Source organism: Chanos chanos, chromosome 4, assembly GCF_902362185.1.
Source record: "Chanos chanos chromosome 4, fChaCha1.1, whole genome shotgun sequence".
Taxonomy (NCBI): Eukaryota; Metazoa; Chordata; class Actinopteri; order Gonorynchiformes; family Chanidae; genus Chanos; species Chanos chanos.
The window spans coordinates 3,662,312-3,681,330 of record NC_044498.1 but is presented as its reverse complement, the minus strand read 5'-3'; the positions used below and the strand labels follow the sequence as shown (position 1 = coordinate 3,681,330).

The 19,019-nt window shown below is 39.7% G+C and overlaps 2 protein-coding genes across 2 annotated transcripts; both read right to left on the bottom strand.

The window, feature by feature from the left end:
* Positions 1–2,409: 2,409 nt before the first annotated feature.
* Positions 2,410–7,664, bottom strand: LOC115809227 (G-protein coupled receptor family C group 6 member A-like). Its single transcript, XM_030770803.1, has 7 exons — positions 7,462–7,664; positions 7,007–7,298; positions 5,792–6,598; positions 5,269–5,484; positions 3,847–3,964; positions 2,796–3,763; positions 2,410–2,526 (listed from the first exon to the last, which is right to left on the bottom strand). Exons 1-7 carry the CDS (start codon positions 7,662–7,664, stop codon positions 2,410–2,412), a joined length of 2,721 nt encoding a protein of 906 aa, XP_030626663.1.
* A 2,239-nt stretch (positions 7,665–9,903) lies between these two features.
* olfcb1 (olfactory receptor C family, b1) lies at positions 9,904–17,179 on the bottom strand. Its single transcript, XM_030770802.1, has 7 exons — positions 16,974–17,179; positions 16,515–16,806; positions 15,343–16,146; positions 14,941–15,156; positions 13,774–13,891; positions 12,680–13,689; positions 9,904–9,960 (listed from the first exon to the last, which is right to left on the bottom strand). The coding sequence occupies exons 1-7, from the start codon at positions 17,177–17,179 to the stop codon at positions 9,904–9,906; spliced, it is 2,703 nt and encodes a 900-aa protein (XP_030626662.1).
* Positions 17,180–19,019: the final 1,840 nt, after the last annotated feature.

The following is a 19,019-nucleotide window of genomic DNA, read 5'->3' as shown; positions in this document are numbered from 1 at the left end:
TCAGTCGCTTCTTCTATTCGTTTTGATCAAACTTTACCGTAATTTTATGGTGAGTAAGTGATGAAAGAAGTATTCCATGAGTGCATTTTAAGCAAATGAGATTCAGATGCGTACTGGGTTAATGCTAATAATGTAAGAACAAACACACACAAGGACATAAAGTGACTTCTGACCTATGTAAGGTCCGAGGGCTGTCTTACAGGTTGCTTTATTCTTGACAACTGATTGTTGTCTTCAAATGACAATAGTAGCTATTTATATTGTGACAAGAAGAATACTTTATTCAGCTTTACACTCCATGCCCTTTCTCAAAAAAAGCAGTGTTATTGTATTGTATATAACTGTGCTACAGCCATAACACACTAACATGGATGCTGATGGATATAGAGCCTTATAGAGTTGTATGGATGGGAATTCCCTTTAAGTGAAGGCCTCTTTATTCTTCTATGCTGTTCTCCAAATATCATGGTGCATCAAAGCATCTTAAACTCTCTTGGTTTCTTTCCTCTAAAAGATGTCCTTGTGATGAACAAGATAATGTCATATTAACTTAATTCTTATTCAGAGTGATTAAACTAATTGTGAAAAAAATACATTGTGTATTTACTCTGAAATTTGCCTCTCCATTTAAACATCTGTAACCAATTTAAGTGCTTTTAATTTTCTTCTGAGTGCAGTTCAATAAGGATGTTTTACCTACTTACGTTCATACCACACACACAGACAGAGACAAAACTATTGGTAGAGAAATGTCGTTAGTATAAGTTAAAAATAGACAACATAATGTGTAAAAACTAAATAAAGAAAAAAAAATACAGCTACTTACACGGAAAAGTAATGAAATATCAATATACAATAAATAAGCTATATACAGGAAAGAATATCACAGAAACTATGTCTATAATAAAAATAAGATGCAGGAGGTGTGTCGTGTGGGTTTATAAGTGGTTATGGTCCGTACGGCTTGGGGGAAGAGGCTCCTTCTCAGCCTCTCAGTCTTGGCTATGATGGAGCAGAGACACTTGCCAAAGGGCAGCCACTGAAACAGTTTGTGGTTTGGGTGGTAAATTCCTTAATGATCTGGTTAACCCTGGACCTGCACTGCCTGGTGTGGATGTCCTGGAGGCAGGGCAATGCTGTCCTGGTGATGCATTCACCTCTGGTGTTTAGGCCATTGTGCTCCCTGTGTACATACAGAGTCTATATATCTCTACTCAGTTCAACAAAGCTCAACTCAGAATTAATAAAAGAGGAAGGATTATTAATGTTGGAAAAGTTACAAGATTCAGTAATTCCCATCTTTGCACTGTCTCACATTTCTTTAAAAGAAAAATTACAAACTTGTAGTGACAATTAAAAAACAAGTCGTAGAGATGAAGCAGTTGCATCCCCAATTTAAGCTGCAACAAATTCATTGCAAACATGTTCAACGTGCCCACTGTTGGGATGTGTGTGTGAAGGACTGTATGGTTCACAGGAAATGTGTGGCCGCTATGGTGCATCCAGTTAGAATGCAACACAAGATGTTTCTTTAGTGGTTTTTATTAAATAGAAATGAAAAGTACAGAATATGTATGGATGTGTGGGTATGTATACAGTCACTGCGGATACAGAGCTGTAGTTTGGGGGTGTATGTATTGGTGTGTTTGCAATTGTGTGTGGTGCTTTGTGTGGTTCTGTAACAGATAACAGCATCAAATTAGATACACAACCAAGTACATACATACACAGCTAAAGTCAAGACAGAGAACGCAATATTACACTCGGAACGAATATATACATGCCTATGGCAAAACTAGCGTCTGCATAGCGAGTAAACCGAACATACATTACTGCGAATACCGACAGACATAATATCCGCATTATAAAGCATGTATTACTCACAATACGCTACATTTACCGACATAAGACATGGTGAAAGGTAATACTACGTACTGAAACGACTGAAAACACAGCAAACATACAGACAAACCGATACATGCCGCCATTACGAGAACAAAGGATCTTACAAACTTAACCACATAATGGCGGGCATGATCACCGAACGATCGGATACAAAGTAAACTCAAAGCACGCATATTTTACCAATGCAGAGTTTACTTACTGGTATCCGAACGCACACAAAGATTTGATGAATGCAGAATACCACAGCAGCAGTTTCTCCGAAAGTGTACGCGCAATCACAGTCTCCCCACAAGTCTTCTCCTTTTGAATTTAGCGCCGACAACCGACTCTTGCGGCTGTGATTGGCGCATCTAATGGAGAAGGACAACCAATAGCGAGTGACTGCTTGCGCTATTTGTTGCTGCTGGAAACCGGCGGTGTTACTCAAAGTCCTTTGTTACACCCACAAATAAGGAAACGTGTCATCAAGGAGAAAAAAACAGAAAAGTCGCATTTTATACAGTGTTATGCTTCAGTCTGTTCCTGACAAAGGTATTGGTTCTGTCTGACGGTGGAATTTCGAAATCTCCAGGACAGGAGGTGATTCCAGAGTTTATACTTGATATTGACTGCAATGAACTCCTACGAGTATGAGAGATTTCTGAGTGTACATCGTGTGTTGACTGCATTGAACCCTCATTACCAGGGAAGATTCCTGAGGATGCACTTTGTACTGACAGCACTGAGTCATCATTGTCATTGCCAGGTAAGGTTCCTGGGATATTTCTGAGTATTGAATCCACTGAGTCATCATAAGCAATGGGGATGCTTTGGTTTATATTGTATGCTGAATGCATTAAACCCTCATTACCAGCAAAGTCTACTGAGGATGTACGGGACACTGAATTCACTGAAGGCTCATTGCCAGGAGAGGGTTCTGAATCTTGGGTTCCAGGTGGTGCTACAGACTGCTCAGTAGTGGTTTCATTATTTTGTCCTCTCCTTCTGTTTTCCGACAGGACCTCATAGCACTTTGGAATAAAGTGGCAAAAAACTATGCCATAGTTCGAAACCAAAATGGCAGATACCTGAACAATAGACTGTTGCCCAGGTTGTGTGATGAAGATGGGAATGAAACAAAGCCACACAAACAAGTGAATGAGCATGCTGAAGATTATATTACTTGTCTCGTTATACTCAGGTCTGACATTCCTACTTCGGAAGCCCAGGAAAAGGCGAAATGAAACGATGAAAGACACAAGAGCCAAAAGTGCAATGTAGCTGTGCATTACACCAAAAGCGATTTTGGATCCTACATCACAGAACAGATAAGCATTCATTTCAGAAGCAGGTTTGACCACAGAAACATAAGGAGAGGCAAAGATTAGCCAGAACAGACAAACCAGGGCCTGGGGAGTTGTGGAGAGGATCACAGTGAGGTAGGGCATTTTATGGTCGTTCAGCCTAGACCTTCTGTTTGGATCAGTGGCTGTGAGGGCTTGGAATGTGTGCAAGGCTTTGACCAGAATGCTTGAGACACAAAATGTAAAACCAAGACCATACATGAGCTGCTGAGCTCTACAGATGTGGACAATTGGTCTATCTATAAAAGTGACTACACTTCCAAAACTTACCATCAGTCCTAGTGACATCAAACATGACATTTTAATATGAGTGCTATCAATAAAGGAGTTTCCCCTGTGTGTTGTGAAAATGATGACAGTGGTCAGTGTCAGCAGGATGCCTAGTATTGCCCCAACCACTAACACAATGGAGTGGGGATCAGACCACCTCAGGAATATCTCCTCCCTTGGCTCACATTTGGTCTGGCCCTCCAGTGACCAAGTACCACTGGGGCATATCTGGCACTCACCTTGATCTGAGAAGAGGAGAGACATGAGGTCATGTTTGTCTGGATCACCATTAGATACATGGAAATAGCCACTGTTATGTCTAACATACCACTTGTGTTGGAGAAGGTTCCTGCCAGACACTTGGTACAGTTGTAGCAACAAGCAATATCAGAGAATACTTTTTTAGTGCCTGCAGCACATGATTCTGAACATTTAGATCTCGGCACCTGCAGAACAATGGAAGAGTTTTATTTAGAATTGTGGTGAAGTTACTTCTTAACATGTCCTTGAGGAAGAGCAGCTGCACACAGGCAGAGTTGAAGTTATACAAACTGCATTCATTATGGAGTACTGTCCCACAGTTCTGTGACGACTATTTTTCAGGTATAAAATAACCAATGTTTGAAGACTATCTTTGCCATGTTGTTCGCATATGATAATGGTAAAAACTGGAGCAAATCCAACTAAAGTCCTTTTGCTTCTTAATCTGTTTCAGTCATCTTGAGGGATCAAACTCTGGGTCCCTGTCATTACATCTAAGGGTCCCATTCCCTGATTCCATCAAGATATGTTCTCAAACATTGAGTCAAATGCTATAGAATGAAACTGTGTAGTCTTGACACTTGGGTTCTGCCCCTCATATTCCACTTGAGCGGTTCCAGCTCTCTCACTTAAATCTGGCAGTTTTGGTTGTTTTCATACTTATTTCAAATTGAACAAAATCTCTGACCCTCACTTGACAATGATCAGCATGCAGTCCTGCTTGGACTCAAAAGGGAAGCTAAGCAGCATATGGAAACCATTATTTTCATTAAAATGGCAAGGAATTTTGGACAGCAGGCATTAGTATTTCAGAATTTTAAAGGAGGTTGTCATGACTGTGTGAAGACTAATGCTATTAAAGGGCTTTCTGTTCGCAGAATTTCCTATATAGATAAAGATTTGGGTGCGGACACCAGAGCCAATGATATGGAGAAACTCCACCTTGACAAAAGATTTTTAAAAATTTCATATTATGCATGTATTAGGCCAGTGGGTACAGAGAAGTACCACCAGCTAAATAAGCAGTTCTACCCAAATTATCATTGTCAGCATCAATGTGTTAATGTGGCCCTGACAATGTAGGATCCCAGTAAATTCTTCAAGTTAATCACATCTTACTGACCATACCTGAACTGTACCAAAAAAAAAAAGACTTGTCTTACTGATCTTATAAAAGTCTTTCTGAACAAATAGCTTGCCTTTTCACAACTACTTCCACACCTAAGGTGACAGCAAAGGATTGTACCGCCATTTTTTGAGGTATGTCAACTGTCAACTCATTTGGCAAGACCAAACATATTCAAGATCATGGCCAATGAATGGGTGATCTTGCTGTCTCAACACTGAGTTTGTTTTGGAGGCTGGAAAAATCCTAGTTTTATTCCAATTTCTCCTGAAATTTAGGGAGTTAACAGCAATCTTTGTATGACTAAAAGTTATACAAATATCAACGATGACAGAAGGGATCAGTTATAATGACCACACTTACTGAATTATTGGTATTTATGTCCCAGTGAATTTTGTCATTCTCAATCTCCACGACTCCCTGTTTTATTCGATACTTTCCTGCCACGATAAATTCTCTTACTTCACCATTCTTTCCCCACATTATCATGTCATAACCATCTTCAAAATCACCGTTTGGGTCAAAAGAATACAGCTGATCACTTAGTGTAAAGTTAACCTCTTGGATTTTCTGTAAAAGCTGGGAAAAAAGAGACAAATATAATTTAAAACGGTAGGCAAACTATTTACGTAGGTATTTTAATATTTTTCTAGCTATGTCTTTGCTTGTGCACCCTTTGAAAGTATCCTTGAATTTGGTGCATTGCTAGGCCTTTTAATGGTATTTAAAAAAGAAAGTGAGTCAAGCCAAAGTGGTTGTCCAAAATTTTCTTTCAACCAGTGTTATCTTTATTACATATTCAAAAAGCTTTTCTGCTGTAACTGTTACTATTTTTGTTAAGTGTCTTAAAAATAAATACGGTATTTCCAAATTGATCACATCCTACCTTCCATGGTGGAAAGTCTGTCTCCTCAGAACAGCCCGTCTCATTACACTTCAGCAGGTTTTTAATGGCGTGAGCTATGGCCCACACAGCAACTCTCTCACTGTAAGTCTCTGTCAGGTCAACAGCATTGATCAGGAAGTCATCATTAGCTTGTAGTGGGTCAGACACATTGCAGGCCATTGGGGATTTGTACTCTGTTTGGACCTCAGATGTGCAGTTGAACCTCAGCTGCTTGTATTCACTGATCAGTTGGTTCGAAGCCCCTGGGCTTGGTCTTAAATTCCTCAGGTATTCCTCAAACTGTGGGATTTTCCCTGTGACAAAAGTGAAACCAAATATGTTCCCCACCTTGTTGATGTCTTTCATCCTGGTTAAATGGCGATTCATAGACCAGGCATCACTGGCAATCCAGATTCGAGTGGTGTTGGTTTGGATCATTTGTTCAAAGAGCATTTTCACAAGCTCTGGCTTGAGTATGAGCACCACAACTTGAACATCTGACATAGAATGGACACGGGCAGCCACTTCCTTCATACGCTGCTCAACATGACCGTGGTCAAGGTAATGTGGTACCACCTCCTGGAAGGCTATGCAGATATCTTCCTTCTCAGTGTCCTGAAGAAGGCTCTGGAGTGCAGCCTTGCCATAGTCGTCATCCCCGGAAACCACCCCGACCCAGTCCCACTCAAAGCGGGTCATGAGTTTGGCCAGCGCCGTAGTTTGGTAGTTATCATTAGGAATGACACGCATGAAGGACGGATATCGCAGCTTGTCGCTAAGTATTGGGGCGGAGGACGTGCAACTTAGCTAATAATAAAGAAAAAGACATACAACCTTCAGATTTACAAGTATTGATTTTGAAAAGACACCTGTTTTGTGAAGACATCTCAGTGATGTAGAAATGCTTCTATATGATAATTCAGTGTAGCGAATGTTTTTTGTTTTTTTTTTAACTTTGGATTCGAAAACCAGCCCTAATTCCATTTCAGTGTAAACAGAAGTACACCATAAAACAAATAGAGAACTTATGACACCAAACACTGGTTCACGAAGATATGATCCCTTAGCTTGCAATGTATCAAAAAACTGATAATGTTGCATAGGTTTCTGATAAATTATCCATGTGATATATAACAGTAATCATGATATGTCATGGGTTTACATTCTGTCTTCAGCTGATTCATTAAAAAAAAAAAAAAACTTCCAAAATATTACCTGAGGAATCATGTAGACACTCAACAGCCTAGCCACTGCAACTGACAGTTCTGAATATCTTGCACCCATTATAACCTTGATCGGTGGATGGAAGTTTGAATAGTCATACAGTACAGGTAAAGAGCCATTGGTTGCAAGCAAATGTTCCACACAATACAAGGCTTTGGTGGCATCAGCACATGGATCACACACTATGTACCCAAGTCGAATCCCAGGAAGAAAGCTAGAATTATTAATCTCTTCAATGGTATGAATGGCTGCCAGGGACCGAACGAAAGGTATCAGATCAAAACTGGGAAGGAAAAAGTACACAAAGTAGACTTTACAAGGATTGCCTCTTTGCAGTTTAAAAAAGATTGCTAATACACCTACTATTTCAGCAATAGTAAAGTTATTACGTACAGTGAATGTATAATGAACAAATGAAAGTGAATGTAGGTTTTCTCTGTACTCACTCACTACAGTTGAACAATCCAGGATGATTTCGTGTATGGAGATTATCCACTTTAGAGTGTGCTGAAATTAGGATCCCAATCATGATGTCCCCTTTTGCATGGGCACCATACAGGGATTCAGTCTTGTCTCCGTGGGCTCCAAGTACTAAAACAGCCAAGAGCCCCAAGGGCCCAAGAGTGAAACCAGACATTAAACCTTGCATGTCGTGAAAGTGTCGAGTGCCAGCGTATCGACTGTTTCTAAGATCCGTTTAACTGTAAGAGATCTAATGGGGCGGAGAGTTCAAGTTGAAAGCTTTGGAATGTAGGAGGTGTTTGAAAGTCTCTCTTGAGGAAATGTTGGTTATGAAGAGCAAAAAAACAAAAAAGTTGAAAGCTTTGGAATGTAGGAGGTGTTCGAAAGTCTCTCTTGAGGAAATGTTGGTTATGAAGAGCAAAAAAACAAAAAAGGTCCCTCAAATGAGGAACTGCAAATATAATAATTGAAATTTTAAGAATAAGAACTACAAAGTCTAAATGCTGAAATGCAGAGGACTGAAATGTAGTAATGATTCATGTATGTAATGTTTGTATTATTAAACACAACCAAATTTGCAGTGATTACAGAATGATGTTGGTTAGAATGATCAGTACAGGTAATTAAAAATGCTATGCTGTAAATGAGAACTATACCTATAACTATAGTGTTCTATACCAATATAATTTCTGAGAAAAATATACTAAAGAAATTTGATTCTACATGAACATGTTACGTTTTAAAGCTTATCTCAGTCTTGGTCACTACAGGTAACAAACATTCAAATGATGTTTGCGATGATTTTATCAGTGGTCTCACTAAAACCACCTCCAGCCACAACTTGCTCTCAAATGTCCTGTTTTTCCTGTTTCTCTAGATCATTTAAGAAGAAGAAGAGGAAGAAGTACTTAATTTGTCAAATACACACTGAGCAGTGAGCAGTGAAATGGAGCCACTCCATTTAACCCATCGTAACACCACGTTGATATATGAAAGTTGTTTATTTTATAATGCAAAATTCAACATAAATAATCAACAGAATTCAGCACGATTGAGTAAGAATCCTTCTTAAGTATATACAGTAAAATTTACATGTAAAGACCAGCTATTACAACTTACAAGAAAAGTTGACATATACATGTTGGACCCTGCTTTACAGTAAAATGACAAATGTGTGTATATTCATTATCATACTAAAATGCATTGTCCATTATAAATAATCAGTAAGGTATATATATATAATGTAACAGGTACTGTATATGTTGCACTGCACATCATCATGAAAGAAAGAGAGTAAAGTGGACTATTACCAAAGACTAAACCCAGTCAACTGCCCCCTACACACTACAACTGTAAATGTATGTGAAAGGTTCCTTGTGATTCACTTCATAAAGAACCTTCATGTGCATGTACATGCATGTATATGCATCATTCAACTATATGGAGGCAGGAAGCATCAACAGGAAGTACCAACATAACATCAAAAACAGAAAAAATATGTTTGGGGACAAACAGAAATATAGCAGAATCATATTATCTGAACATTTAACAAATTCCTTTGCTTGCTTTAGTGTTGTTTCGCTGTTTTATGGAATGTACAGTATGTTCTGAGTCTGAATTTGCCTTTTTACTGAGATTTTGTGGATTTGTATAGTTATGCTAAAGTTGAACTGTGTCCAAATACCTGTTCCTTGCTTTATTAACAATTCTTGCTATTTTCTACATATAAACTGTAAATCTTGATGTGATAGGTAATTAAATGCTGTTTATTATGTTTCTTTATTATGCTTCATGTCTCATGTGTATTAAAATGGTGTTGAAATGTACCCTCATAGGTACCTTGCTGAAGCGCACTGCAGCCGTGCATATTGTGGGAGGGGAAAGCGCTGTTCATTCATTCCCCCTGCCCACATTGTCTCCTACTGGTCTGGAAACTGCCTGGAAACAAGAGCTTTGTTTGTTTGTTTTCCAATCAGTTTTAATCTCTGAGTTTGGCTACTTGGTATCAGCTGCTGGTATGCACTTTGGGTAAACTGTTTCAGGGTGAGATGGTCTAAGTCCTTTAGCTTTCTGTACCAAAGCTAAGAAATCCACCTGCAATTTTTTTCATTTCTGAAATTTCTGCCTCCAAGAATGAATCTCCCTAATTCACAGCTTTGAACCTATTTAAACCTATTTAAAAAACTGCCAATCTGATATTAGTAAAATTATAATCTGTAAGATTGTGTAAATATAAACATATGAAATGGAAGGCCCCATTAAATATTTACACCATTTGCACTCTACAGTCTACACAATCTACTCAGCAGCTCTTCATACAGTGTGTTTCTAAGAATTTGAAATTTTAGTGAAACATACGTGTACAGCATTCCTTTTCTCTTAAGTAACTTGCTCCTTCTGTTTGTCTAGAAATACGAGCGATGGAATTACCCTAACACAGAAGCAAAAGTGAAAGTTATGGCCACACCAAGGATGATGGATTCCTGACATATGAGATATACATGCAGAGACGTGCTCTCACACACAGAGAGAGAGACAGAGAGAGACAGAGAGAGTTACATATATCCACATATCCACTGTCATCCTGGCAAAAGTTCCACCCATTCCTGCAGCGATATCTTAGAAGGCAGCCTTGGTCACAGGCCCAGTCATCAGGACACAAAGGGAAAATAAAACATTCAGATGCCATACTTTGTTGGGGGAGGATGTGGTCTAAAGGCTAGAGAACTGGGCTTGTGACTGGAAGGTTGCTGGTTTGATTCCCAAGCCCAACATCCATGGCTGTGTGCCCTTGAGCAAGGCACTTAATCCTAATGCTCCCCGGGTACAGAGGAATGGTGCCCACGTCTGTTGTGTGTGTTCACTACTGGTGTGTTGGATGGGTTAAATGCAGAGACAAGCTCACTGTTCACAGTGTGTGTGCAATCACGGAGATTTACATTTACTGTCTTTCTCTCTCTCTCTCTCTCTCTCTCTCACACACACACACATGCTATATCTGTCTCTGTCTCTATCGCTGTCTGTTTCTCTGTGTTAGTACAGAGGAGAGTACATTACGGGTTTTATTATATTTCTTGCATGTCCCACAGATGTTGTGAAGTGGCCCCAGTGTGTACATTACCACAGCCTTGGATAACTGGGTTGAAGTGTCTGGGTTGAAGTGTTTTTTTCCTCATACTATACCTCCCCACCTCTAAATCGGGTTTTGCCGCTCATACCTTCTTCTTATCGTAAGCAGGAGCTCTTCTGTCACCTAGCAACCATAGTTTCATTTGGCTCCTCCCTCAGTCCACAGTATATATTACATCATAAGCACCATTACAAGCTATCGATAAACGATTTACTTAACAACAAAGGGGTATCACCTAATTTTATGATGAGGAAGTGGTGCAGGTGATGAAAGAAGTATTCCATGAGTGCATTTTAAGCAAATGAGATTCAGATGCGTACTGAGTTAATGCTAATAATGTAAGAACAAACGCACGCAAGGACATAAAGTGATTTCTGACCTATGTAAGGTCCGAGGGCTGTCTTACAGGTTGCTTTATTCTTGACAACTGATTGTTGTCTTCAAATGACAATAGTAGCTATTTATATTGTGACAAGAAGAAGACTTTATTCAGCTTTACACTCCATGCCCTTTCTCAAAAAAAGCAGTGTTATTGTATTTAACTGTGCTACAACCATAACATACTAACATGGATGCTGATGGATATAGAGCCTTATAGAGTTGTATGGATGGGAATTCCCTTTAAATGAAGGCCTCCTTATTCTTCTATGCTGTTCTCCAAATATCATGGTGCATCAAAGCATCTTAAACTCTCTTGGTTTCTTTCCTCTAATAGATGTCCTTGTGATGAACAAGATAATGCCATAATTAACTTAAATCTTATTCAGAGTGATTAAACTAATTGTGAAAAAAACATTGAAATGAGATTGCAACAACTCCAACAACTGTGCAAATAGCAAATGTAAAACTATATAACAGTATAAAAATTCATTCATGCATTCATACATTTTTCAAGCTGCTTATCCCAATTAGAGTGGTTTGGGGGGAAGGGGGGGGGGGCTGGAGCTTATCCCAGTGCTCACTGAGCGAAAGGTGGGGAAACACCCTAGACGGGTTGCCAGTCCATGGCACATAATGTGTAAGAACTAAATAAACAAAAAAAATATATGGCTACACACAGGGAAAAGTAATGAAATATCAATATGATATTGAATAATATAAGCTATATACAGGAAAAAAATAGCGGAATATCACAGAAACTATGTCTACATAATAAAAATAAGGTGCAGGAGGTGTGTTGTGTGGGTTTTTAAATGTGGTCCGTATGTCCTGGGGGAAGAAGCTCTTTCTCAGCCTCTTAGTCTTGGCTATGATGGAGCGGAGACGCTTGCCAAAGGGCAGCCACTGAAACAGTTTGTGGTTTGGGTGGTAAATTCCTTAATGATCTGGTTTACCCTGGACCTGCACTGCCTGGTGTGGATGTCCTGGAGGCAGGGCAGTGCCGTCCTGGTGATGCATTCACCTCTGGTGTTTAAGCCATTGTGTTCCCTGTGTACATACAGAGTCTATATATCTCTACTCTCAGTTCAACAAAGCTGACCTCAGAGAATTAATAAAAGAAGAAGGATTATTAATGTTGGAAAAGTTACAAGATTCAGTAATTCCCATCTTTGCACTGTATGTCACATTTCTTTAAAAGAAAAATTACAAACTTGTAGTGACAATTAAAAAACAAGTTGTAGAGATGAAGCAGTTGCATCAGCAATTTAAGCTGCAACAAATTCATTGCAAATATGTTCAACATGCCCACAACTAAGGAAAAGTGTCCATTGAGGAGACAAAAACAGAAAAGTTGCATTTTATACAGTGTTACGCATCAGTCTGTTCCTGACAAAGGTATTGGTTCTGTCTGACTGTGGAATTTCAAAATCTCCAGGATAGGAGGTGATTCCAGAGTTTATACTTGATATTGACTGCAATGAACTCCTACGAGTATGAGAGATTCCTGAGTGTACATCGTGTGTTGACTGCACTGAACCCTCATTACCAGGGAAGATTTCTGAGGATGCACTTAGTACTGACAGAACTGAGTCATCATTGTCATTGCCAGGTACGAATCCTGGGATACTTCGGAGTATTGAATCCACTGAGTCATCAGAATGCATTAAATGCTCGTTACCAGCAAAGTTTACTGAGGATGTACTGGACACTGAATTCACTGAAGGCTCATTGCCAGGGGAGAATCCTGAATCTGGGGTTTCAGGTGGTGCTACAGACTCCTCAGTGGTGGTTTCATTATTGCCTCCTTCTGAATTGTCTTCTTTCTTTCTGTTTTCTGACAGGACCTCGTAGCACTTTGGAATAAAGTGGCAAAAAACTATGCCATAGTTTGAAACCAAAATGGCAGATACCTGAACAATAGATTGTTGCTCACGTTGTGTGATGTAGATGGGAATGAAACAAAGCCACACAAACAAGTGAATGAGCATGCTGAAGATTATATTACTTGTCTCGCTGTACTCAGGTCTGACCTTCTTACGTTGGAAGAGCAGAAAAAGACGAAATGAAACGATGAAAGACACAAGAGCCAGAAGAGCGATGTAGCTGTGCATCACACCAAAAGCAGCGTAGGATCCTACATCACAGAACAGATAAGTGTTCATTTCAGAGGTAGGTTTCTCCACAGCAACATTAGGAGAGGCAAAGATCAGCCAGAACAGAGAAATCAGGGCCTGGGGAGTTGTGGAGAGGATCACAGTGAGGTAGGGCATTTTATGGTCGTTCAGCCTAGACCTTCTGTTTGGATCAGTGGCAGTGAGGGCTTGGAATGTGTGCAAGGCTTTGACCAGAATGCTTGAGACACAGAATGTAAAACCAAGACCATACATGACCTGCTGAGCTCTACAGACGTGGACATTTGGTCTATCTATAAAAGTGACTACACTTCCAAAACTTACCATCAGTCCTAGTGACATCAAACATGACATTTTAATATGAGTGCTATCAATAAAGGAGTTTCCCTTGTGTGTTGTGAAAATGATGACAGTGGTCAGTGTCAGCAGGATGCCTAGCGCTGCCCCGACCATTGACACAATGGAATAGGGATCAGACCACTTCAGGAATGTCTCCTCCCTTGGTTCACATTTGGTCCAGCCCTGTAGTGACCAAGTACCATTGGGACATTTCTGGCACTCATTTTGATCTGAGAAGAAGAGAGACATGAGGTCATGTTTGTCTGGAGGACCATTAGATACAAGGAAACAGCCACTATAATGTCTCAACATACCACTTTTGTTGGAGAAGGTTCCCTCCAGACACTCGGCACAGTAGTAGCAACAAGCAATTTCGTAGAATACTTTCTTAGTCCCTGCAGCACATGAATCTGAACATTTAGACCTTGGCACCTGCAGAACAATGGAAGAGTTTTATTTACAGTTGCTGTGAAGGTAGTCCTCAATACACTATCCTTTAGGAAATCAACTGCACACAGGAAACGCTGAATATATTCAAACTTATGGGAATAGCATACATTATGCTTGCTCTGTGATGGGTTTTTTTGTGGCTGAAAATACTAATGTTCGAAGCCACTCTTTGCCATTTCGTTCACATATGATGATGAACTGGAGCACATTTTACACAGACAAACTCCTGATTCAGTCATGCTGAGAGATCAAGCTCTGCCCCCCCAGTGTGCTGCTTAGGGAAGCTAAGCAGCACACTGAAACCATGATTTTCTCTGAAATGGAAAGGAGCAAATTCTTGGACAGCAGGTATTGGGATTTCAGAATTTTAAAGGAAGTTGTCATGAATGTGTTCACAGTAATGTTATAGAGGGACATTCTGTTCATGAAGTCTCCCTCATCTGATACAGAGATGAAGCTTTGGGTACAGTCCACACCACCAGTGACGCTGGGGAAAGTCTGACTTAACAAAGAATAAACTATGTTCATATCATGGATGACATAGGTCAGCGTGTATGCAGAACTACCACCAACCGAATAGACATTTTGACACTGATGGTGTGTGGCAATGTCATTGTCTGTCTAGGTAATGCAGGGTCCCAATAAAGTAAATCACCCTTACCAACCAAACCTGAATTGTGCACGAAAAACAAACAAAAACAAAACAAAGAAAAAGAAACTTGTGTGAATGACGTAAAACGTCTTAGTGATCTTATAACACTATTTCTAAACAAAAAGCTTGCCTTATCATAACTGCTCTGACGCCTAAGGTAGCAGCAAAGGATTTTGTGGGGTATATCAACTGTCACTTCCTTCGGCAAGATCAGATATATTCAGGCCCATGGTCATTTAAGTTTGCAGTTTGAAAAAAATCCTTTGTTTACACAACATATTCCTGCAACGTAGGCAGCTAACAGTCATCCATGTGTGACAAAATGGTCATGGGAATATCAGCGATCATGAAAAGGATCAGCTGAAATGACCACACTTACTGTGTTGTTGGTTCCTGAGTCCCAGTGGATTTTGTCATTATCAATTTTTACATCTCCCTCTTTTATTCGGTATCTTCCTGCCAGAATAAACTTTCTACGGTCACCATTCTTTCCCCACATTATGAGGTCATAACCATCTTCAAAATCACCATTTGGGTCAAAAGAATACTGCTGACCATCGAGTGGAAAATTAACCTCTCGAATTTTCTTCAAAAGCTGGAAAAAACAGAAAACAGTTTAATTCAAATAAATACATACATAGACACACACACACACACACACACACATTTATATATATATATATATTCATATATATTCATTTATATATATTCATTCAGAAATTCATTTGTCTGTAAGTTTGTAAGGATTAAAGGCAGTGTTTCCTAAGTTGTCACAGCCTACCTTCCATGGTGGGAAATTTTTGTCCCCAGGGCAGTCATTATTATTACACCTCAGCAAGTTTTTAATCCCATGAGCTATGGCCCACACAGCTACTCTCTCACTGTAAGTCTCTGTCAGGTCAACTTCTCTGATCAGGAAGTCATCATTAGCTTGTTGTGGGTCAGACGCATTGCAGGCCACTGGGGATTTGTACTCTGTCTGAACATCAGAGGTGCAGTTGAACCTCAGCTGCTTGTACTTGGCGATAAATTTGTTCATAGTCCCGGGGGTTGGTCTCAGATACCTCAGATACTCTTCAAACTTCGGGATTTGCCCAGTGACAAATGTAAAACCAAATATATCCCCCACTTTGTTTATATCCTTCATCTTCGTCAAAGGGCGACTCATGGACCAAGTGTCACTCGCAATCCAAACTCTAGTGGTGTTAGTTCGGATCATTTCGTCAAAGAGCATTTCCACAAGCTCTGCTTTTAGGATCAGCAACACCACTGTTGCATTGGAGGAGCGGATACGGGCAGCCACATCCTTAATGCGCTGCTCAACATGAGTGTGGTCTAGATAGTGTGGTACCACCTCCTGGTAGGCTATGCAGATTTCTTCCTCCTCAGCATCCAACAGGAAGCCCTGGAGTGCAGCCTTGCCATAGTCATCATCTCCAGACACGACCCCAACCCAGTCCCACTCAAAGCGGGTCATGAGTTTGGCCAGCGCTTTAGTCTGGTAAGTGTCATTTGGAATGACACGCATGAAGGATGGGTAACGGAACTTGTCACTCAGTATTGTCACAGATGATGTGGTACTGACCTGATGACATAGTGAGACATTTTAAACATTTTACCAGTACAGATTTAGACTTTATTAAAAGCCTTTTGGACTTAAATAGAATGCCAAAGCTGTTCCACTTTGAAACACTGACACTTATTAAATTCTCTCTCTCATGATCATGATGCAGACAGTACACACTTTATAAAATACACTTAACATATTTGGTACTATGCGCTAATGTGTTTCTTAAATCTAGCTTATATCATGACCAGATGCACTAATAAACAAGTGACCACTTAAGCATTCACTAATTTATCAGTATTCATGTCATTTATCATCATATTTCCTAGATTTGTAAGCCTTACACAATTAGAGGATACATTTTAATAACATCTTCAAAATGTTACCTGAGGAAACAGGTATACACTAAGCAGCTTGGCCACAGGAACAGACACTTCCGAGTACCTTGCACCAATTATAGCCTTAACTGGTGGACTGAAGTTTGAGTAGTCACCCAGTACAGGTAAAGAGCCATTGATTGCAAGCAAATGTTCCACACAATGCAAGGCTTTGGTGGCATCAGAGCACGGATCACACACTATGTATCCAAGTTGAATCCCAGGAAGAAAGCTAGAATTATTAATCTCTTCAATGGTATGAATGGCTGCCAGGGACCGAACGAAAGGTAGCAGATCAAAACTAGGGGAGAAAACACAGATTAAGGAGAATTTACAGGGTTTGATTATTTCCTTGTGAGTTAAAAATAATGAGTAATACATCTACCATTTCACTGATACTGAAGTTAGGAAGCACAATGAATGTATAATAACCAAATGATAGTGAATCTAGGTCCTCACTGTACTCACTCACTGCAAGTGAACAATCCAGGACGTCTCTCTGTTTGCGTATTATCCACTTGAGAGTGTACTGAACTTAGGAACCCGATCATGATGTCCCCTGGAGCATATGCACTACGTTGCGAGTCAGAGTAGTTTCCATGGATTCCCGGACCAAAGAAAACCCAGAACCCCAAGATCCCCAAGAGAATAAAATAGGACACTGAGACCGACATGTTGTGGGTTTAGTGCCATCCTGTCAACAGTATTTATAACTGGTCTGACTGCATTAGATAAGATGGGGGTGGAGAGTTCAAGTTAAAAGCTGTGGAATGGAGGAAGTGTTCTAAAATTTCTCTTAGGGAAATGTTGGTAATGAAAAAAGAAAACAAAATGTCCCCCGGATAAGGACGTACAACTACAAGAGATGAAGGGTGAGAAATAAGTTTTAAGTTTCCGTGACTGCACACACACACTGTGAACAGAGCCACACTACAAAGTCTGCACTGAAATTAAATAATGAGGCCTTTAAGTAATGGTTACATTATCAAACATAACCAGTTTTGCAACGATTATATAATGATCTTAGTTAGAATGATCAACATAAGTAATTAAAAATGTTGTGCTGTAAATGAGAGCAGTGAAGCTCTCATAAGTCTACATATTCATGTCTTTTCAGAACTATAATTGTAAAATTGCTTGTCTGGTTTGGAATTAAGTTTCAAGTTTATTTAGAGCCCAATATCACTGTTTACAGTCTCAAAGGTCTTTACATGCCACAATAATCAAAATCAAAACAGGACGGCACCCCCCGACTTAATCCTCATGGCGGGCAAGAAAAAACTCCCCAAAAACTCAAAGTGGGAAATGAGAAAATGGGAGAAATCTTGAGAAGGACCACAGAGAGAGGAGACCCCTTCTTGGCCAGACAGGTGTGCAACAGGTGCTGACCCAGTGGGTAATTACAATTTCAAGTAAATACAGAACACAAACAAAGGGGATGGTGATGCTGACAGGAGGCTGACAGGGGGATGAAAGATGGTAACACCAGGATGGATCGGTCCATGTTAATTATTTGTTAGCAGATCAGTGTGTTTCTTAAGTTGACTATACCTGCTAATTAACAGTAATCATCAGCTGTGATAAAGATTTTGACAAAACAAGTCAGAGTTGCTGGTAAAATAGTTTAATTTCACATAATTCTGATGAAGCCATGGCCTAAACGTTAGAGAAGCAAGCTTGTGCCCGAAAGGTTGCCGGTTTAATCCCCTGGACTGGCAGGAAAAATGCCAATGAGAGGAGTGAATGTGCGGCGCTTTCCATTCCCTCAACACCTTGAGCAAGGCACTTAATCCCCAACTGCTGAATTCATACAGAGTCTCCTGCAAGGAGCTTTTCAAAAGAAGAAAAATAGAATGATGGTAAGTCATACAATTAGACACAATTCCCATTTCATATAATGCCAAAAATATGTTTAACCATTAAAATATACATTTTAAGTCATTATGTAAATGATATAAACCGGAGCTATCCATTATTATACATTGTGTTACATCAGGAAGGCAAAAAAAAATTATTTTTGGAATTGTTTTTACACAGGACAAATATGAGAACTTCATATGGTTTTAGAATGTTTTGTTCCTTCTTTTCCTCCTAGTTGTGATATTGGCATAGTCCAACATCACTGTGGCATCTTGCTTAGAGGATCTACATCAGCAGGACTGAGTTAAAGCAAAGAGTTAAAGCAGCCTTGGTTACCCAACAGCAATTCCGATCCTTCCGATCATCAAGCCATTGTGTTTCCTGTGTACAAACAGATTCTATATATCTGTGCTCTCAGTTCTACAAAGCTGACCTCAGAGAATTAATGTTGAGAATTAAGTTGAACTGTGTCCAAATACCTGTTCCTTGCTTTATTAACAATTCTTGCTATTTTCCACATATAAACTGTAAATCTTGATGTGATAGGTAATTAAATGCTGTTTATTATGTTTCTTTATTATGCTTCATGTCTCATGTGTATTAAAATGGTGTTGAAATGTACCCTCATAGGTACCTTGCTGAAGGGCACTTCTG

Bases quoted from the DNA above. Each gene is read 5' to 3' on its own strand.
- LOC115809227 (XM_030770803.1), bottom strand. From the start codon at position 7,664: ATGCAAGGTTTAATGTCTGGTTTCACTCTTGGGCCCTTGGGGCTCTTG. The intron at 6,599-7,006 runs GTAATATTTTGG...CTTTATTATTAG, and splicing joins GTGTCTACATGATTCCTCAG to CTAAGTTGCACGTCCTCCGC. The intron at 3,764-3,846 runs GTATGTTAGACA...TCCTCTTCTCAG, and splicing joins AACCTTCTCCAACACAAGTG to ATCAAGGTGAGTGCCAGATA.
- olfcb1 (XM_030770802.1), bottom strand. From the start codon at position 17,179: ATGTCGGTCTCAGTGTCCTATTTTATTCTCTTGGGGATCTTGGGGTTC. The intron at 15,157-15,342 runs GTAGGCTGTGAC...TGTTTTTTCCAG, and splicing joins AAAATTTCCCACCATGGAAG to CTTTTGAAGAAAATTCGAGA. The intron at 13,690-13,773 runs GTATGTTGAGAC...TCTTCTTCTCAG, and splicing joins AACCTTCTCCAACAAAAGTG to ATCAAAATGAGTGCCAGAAA.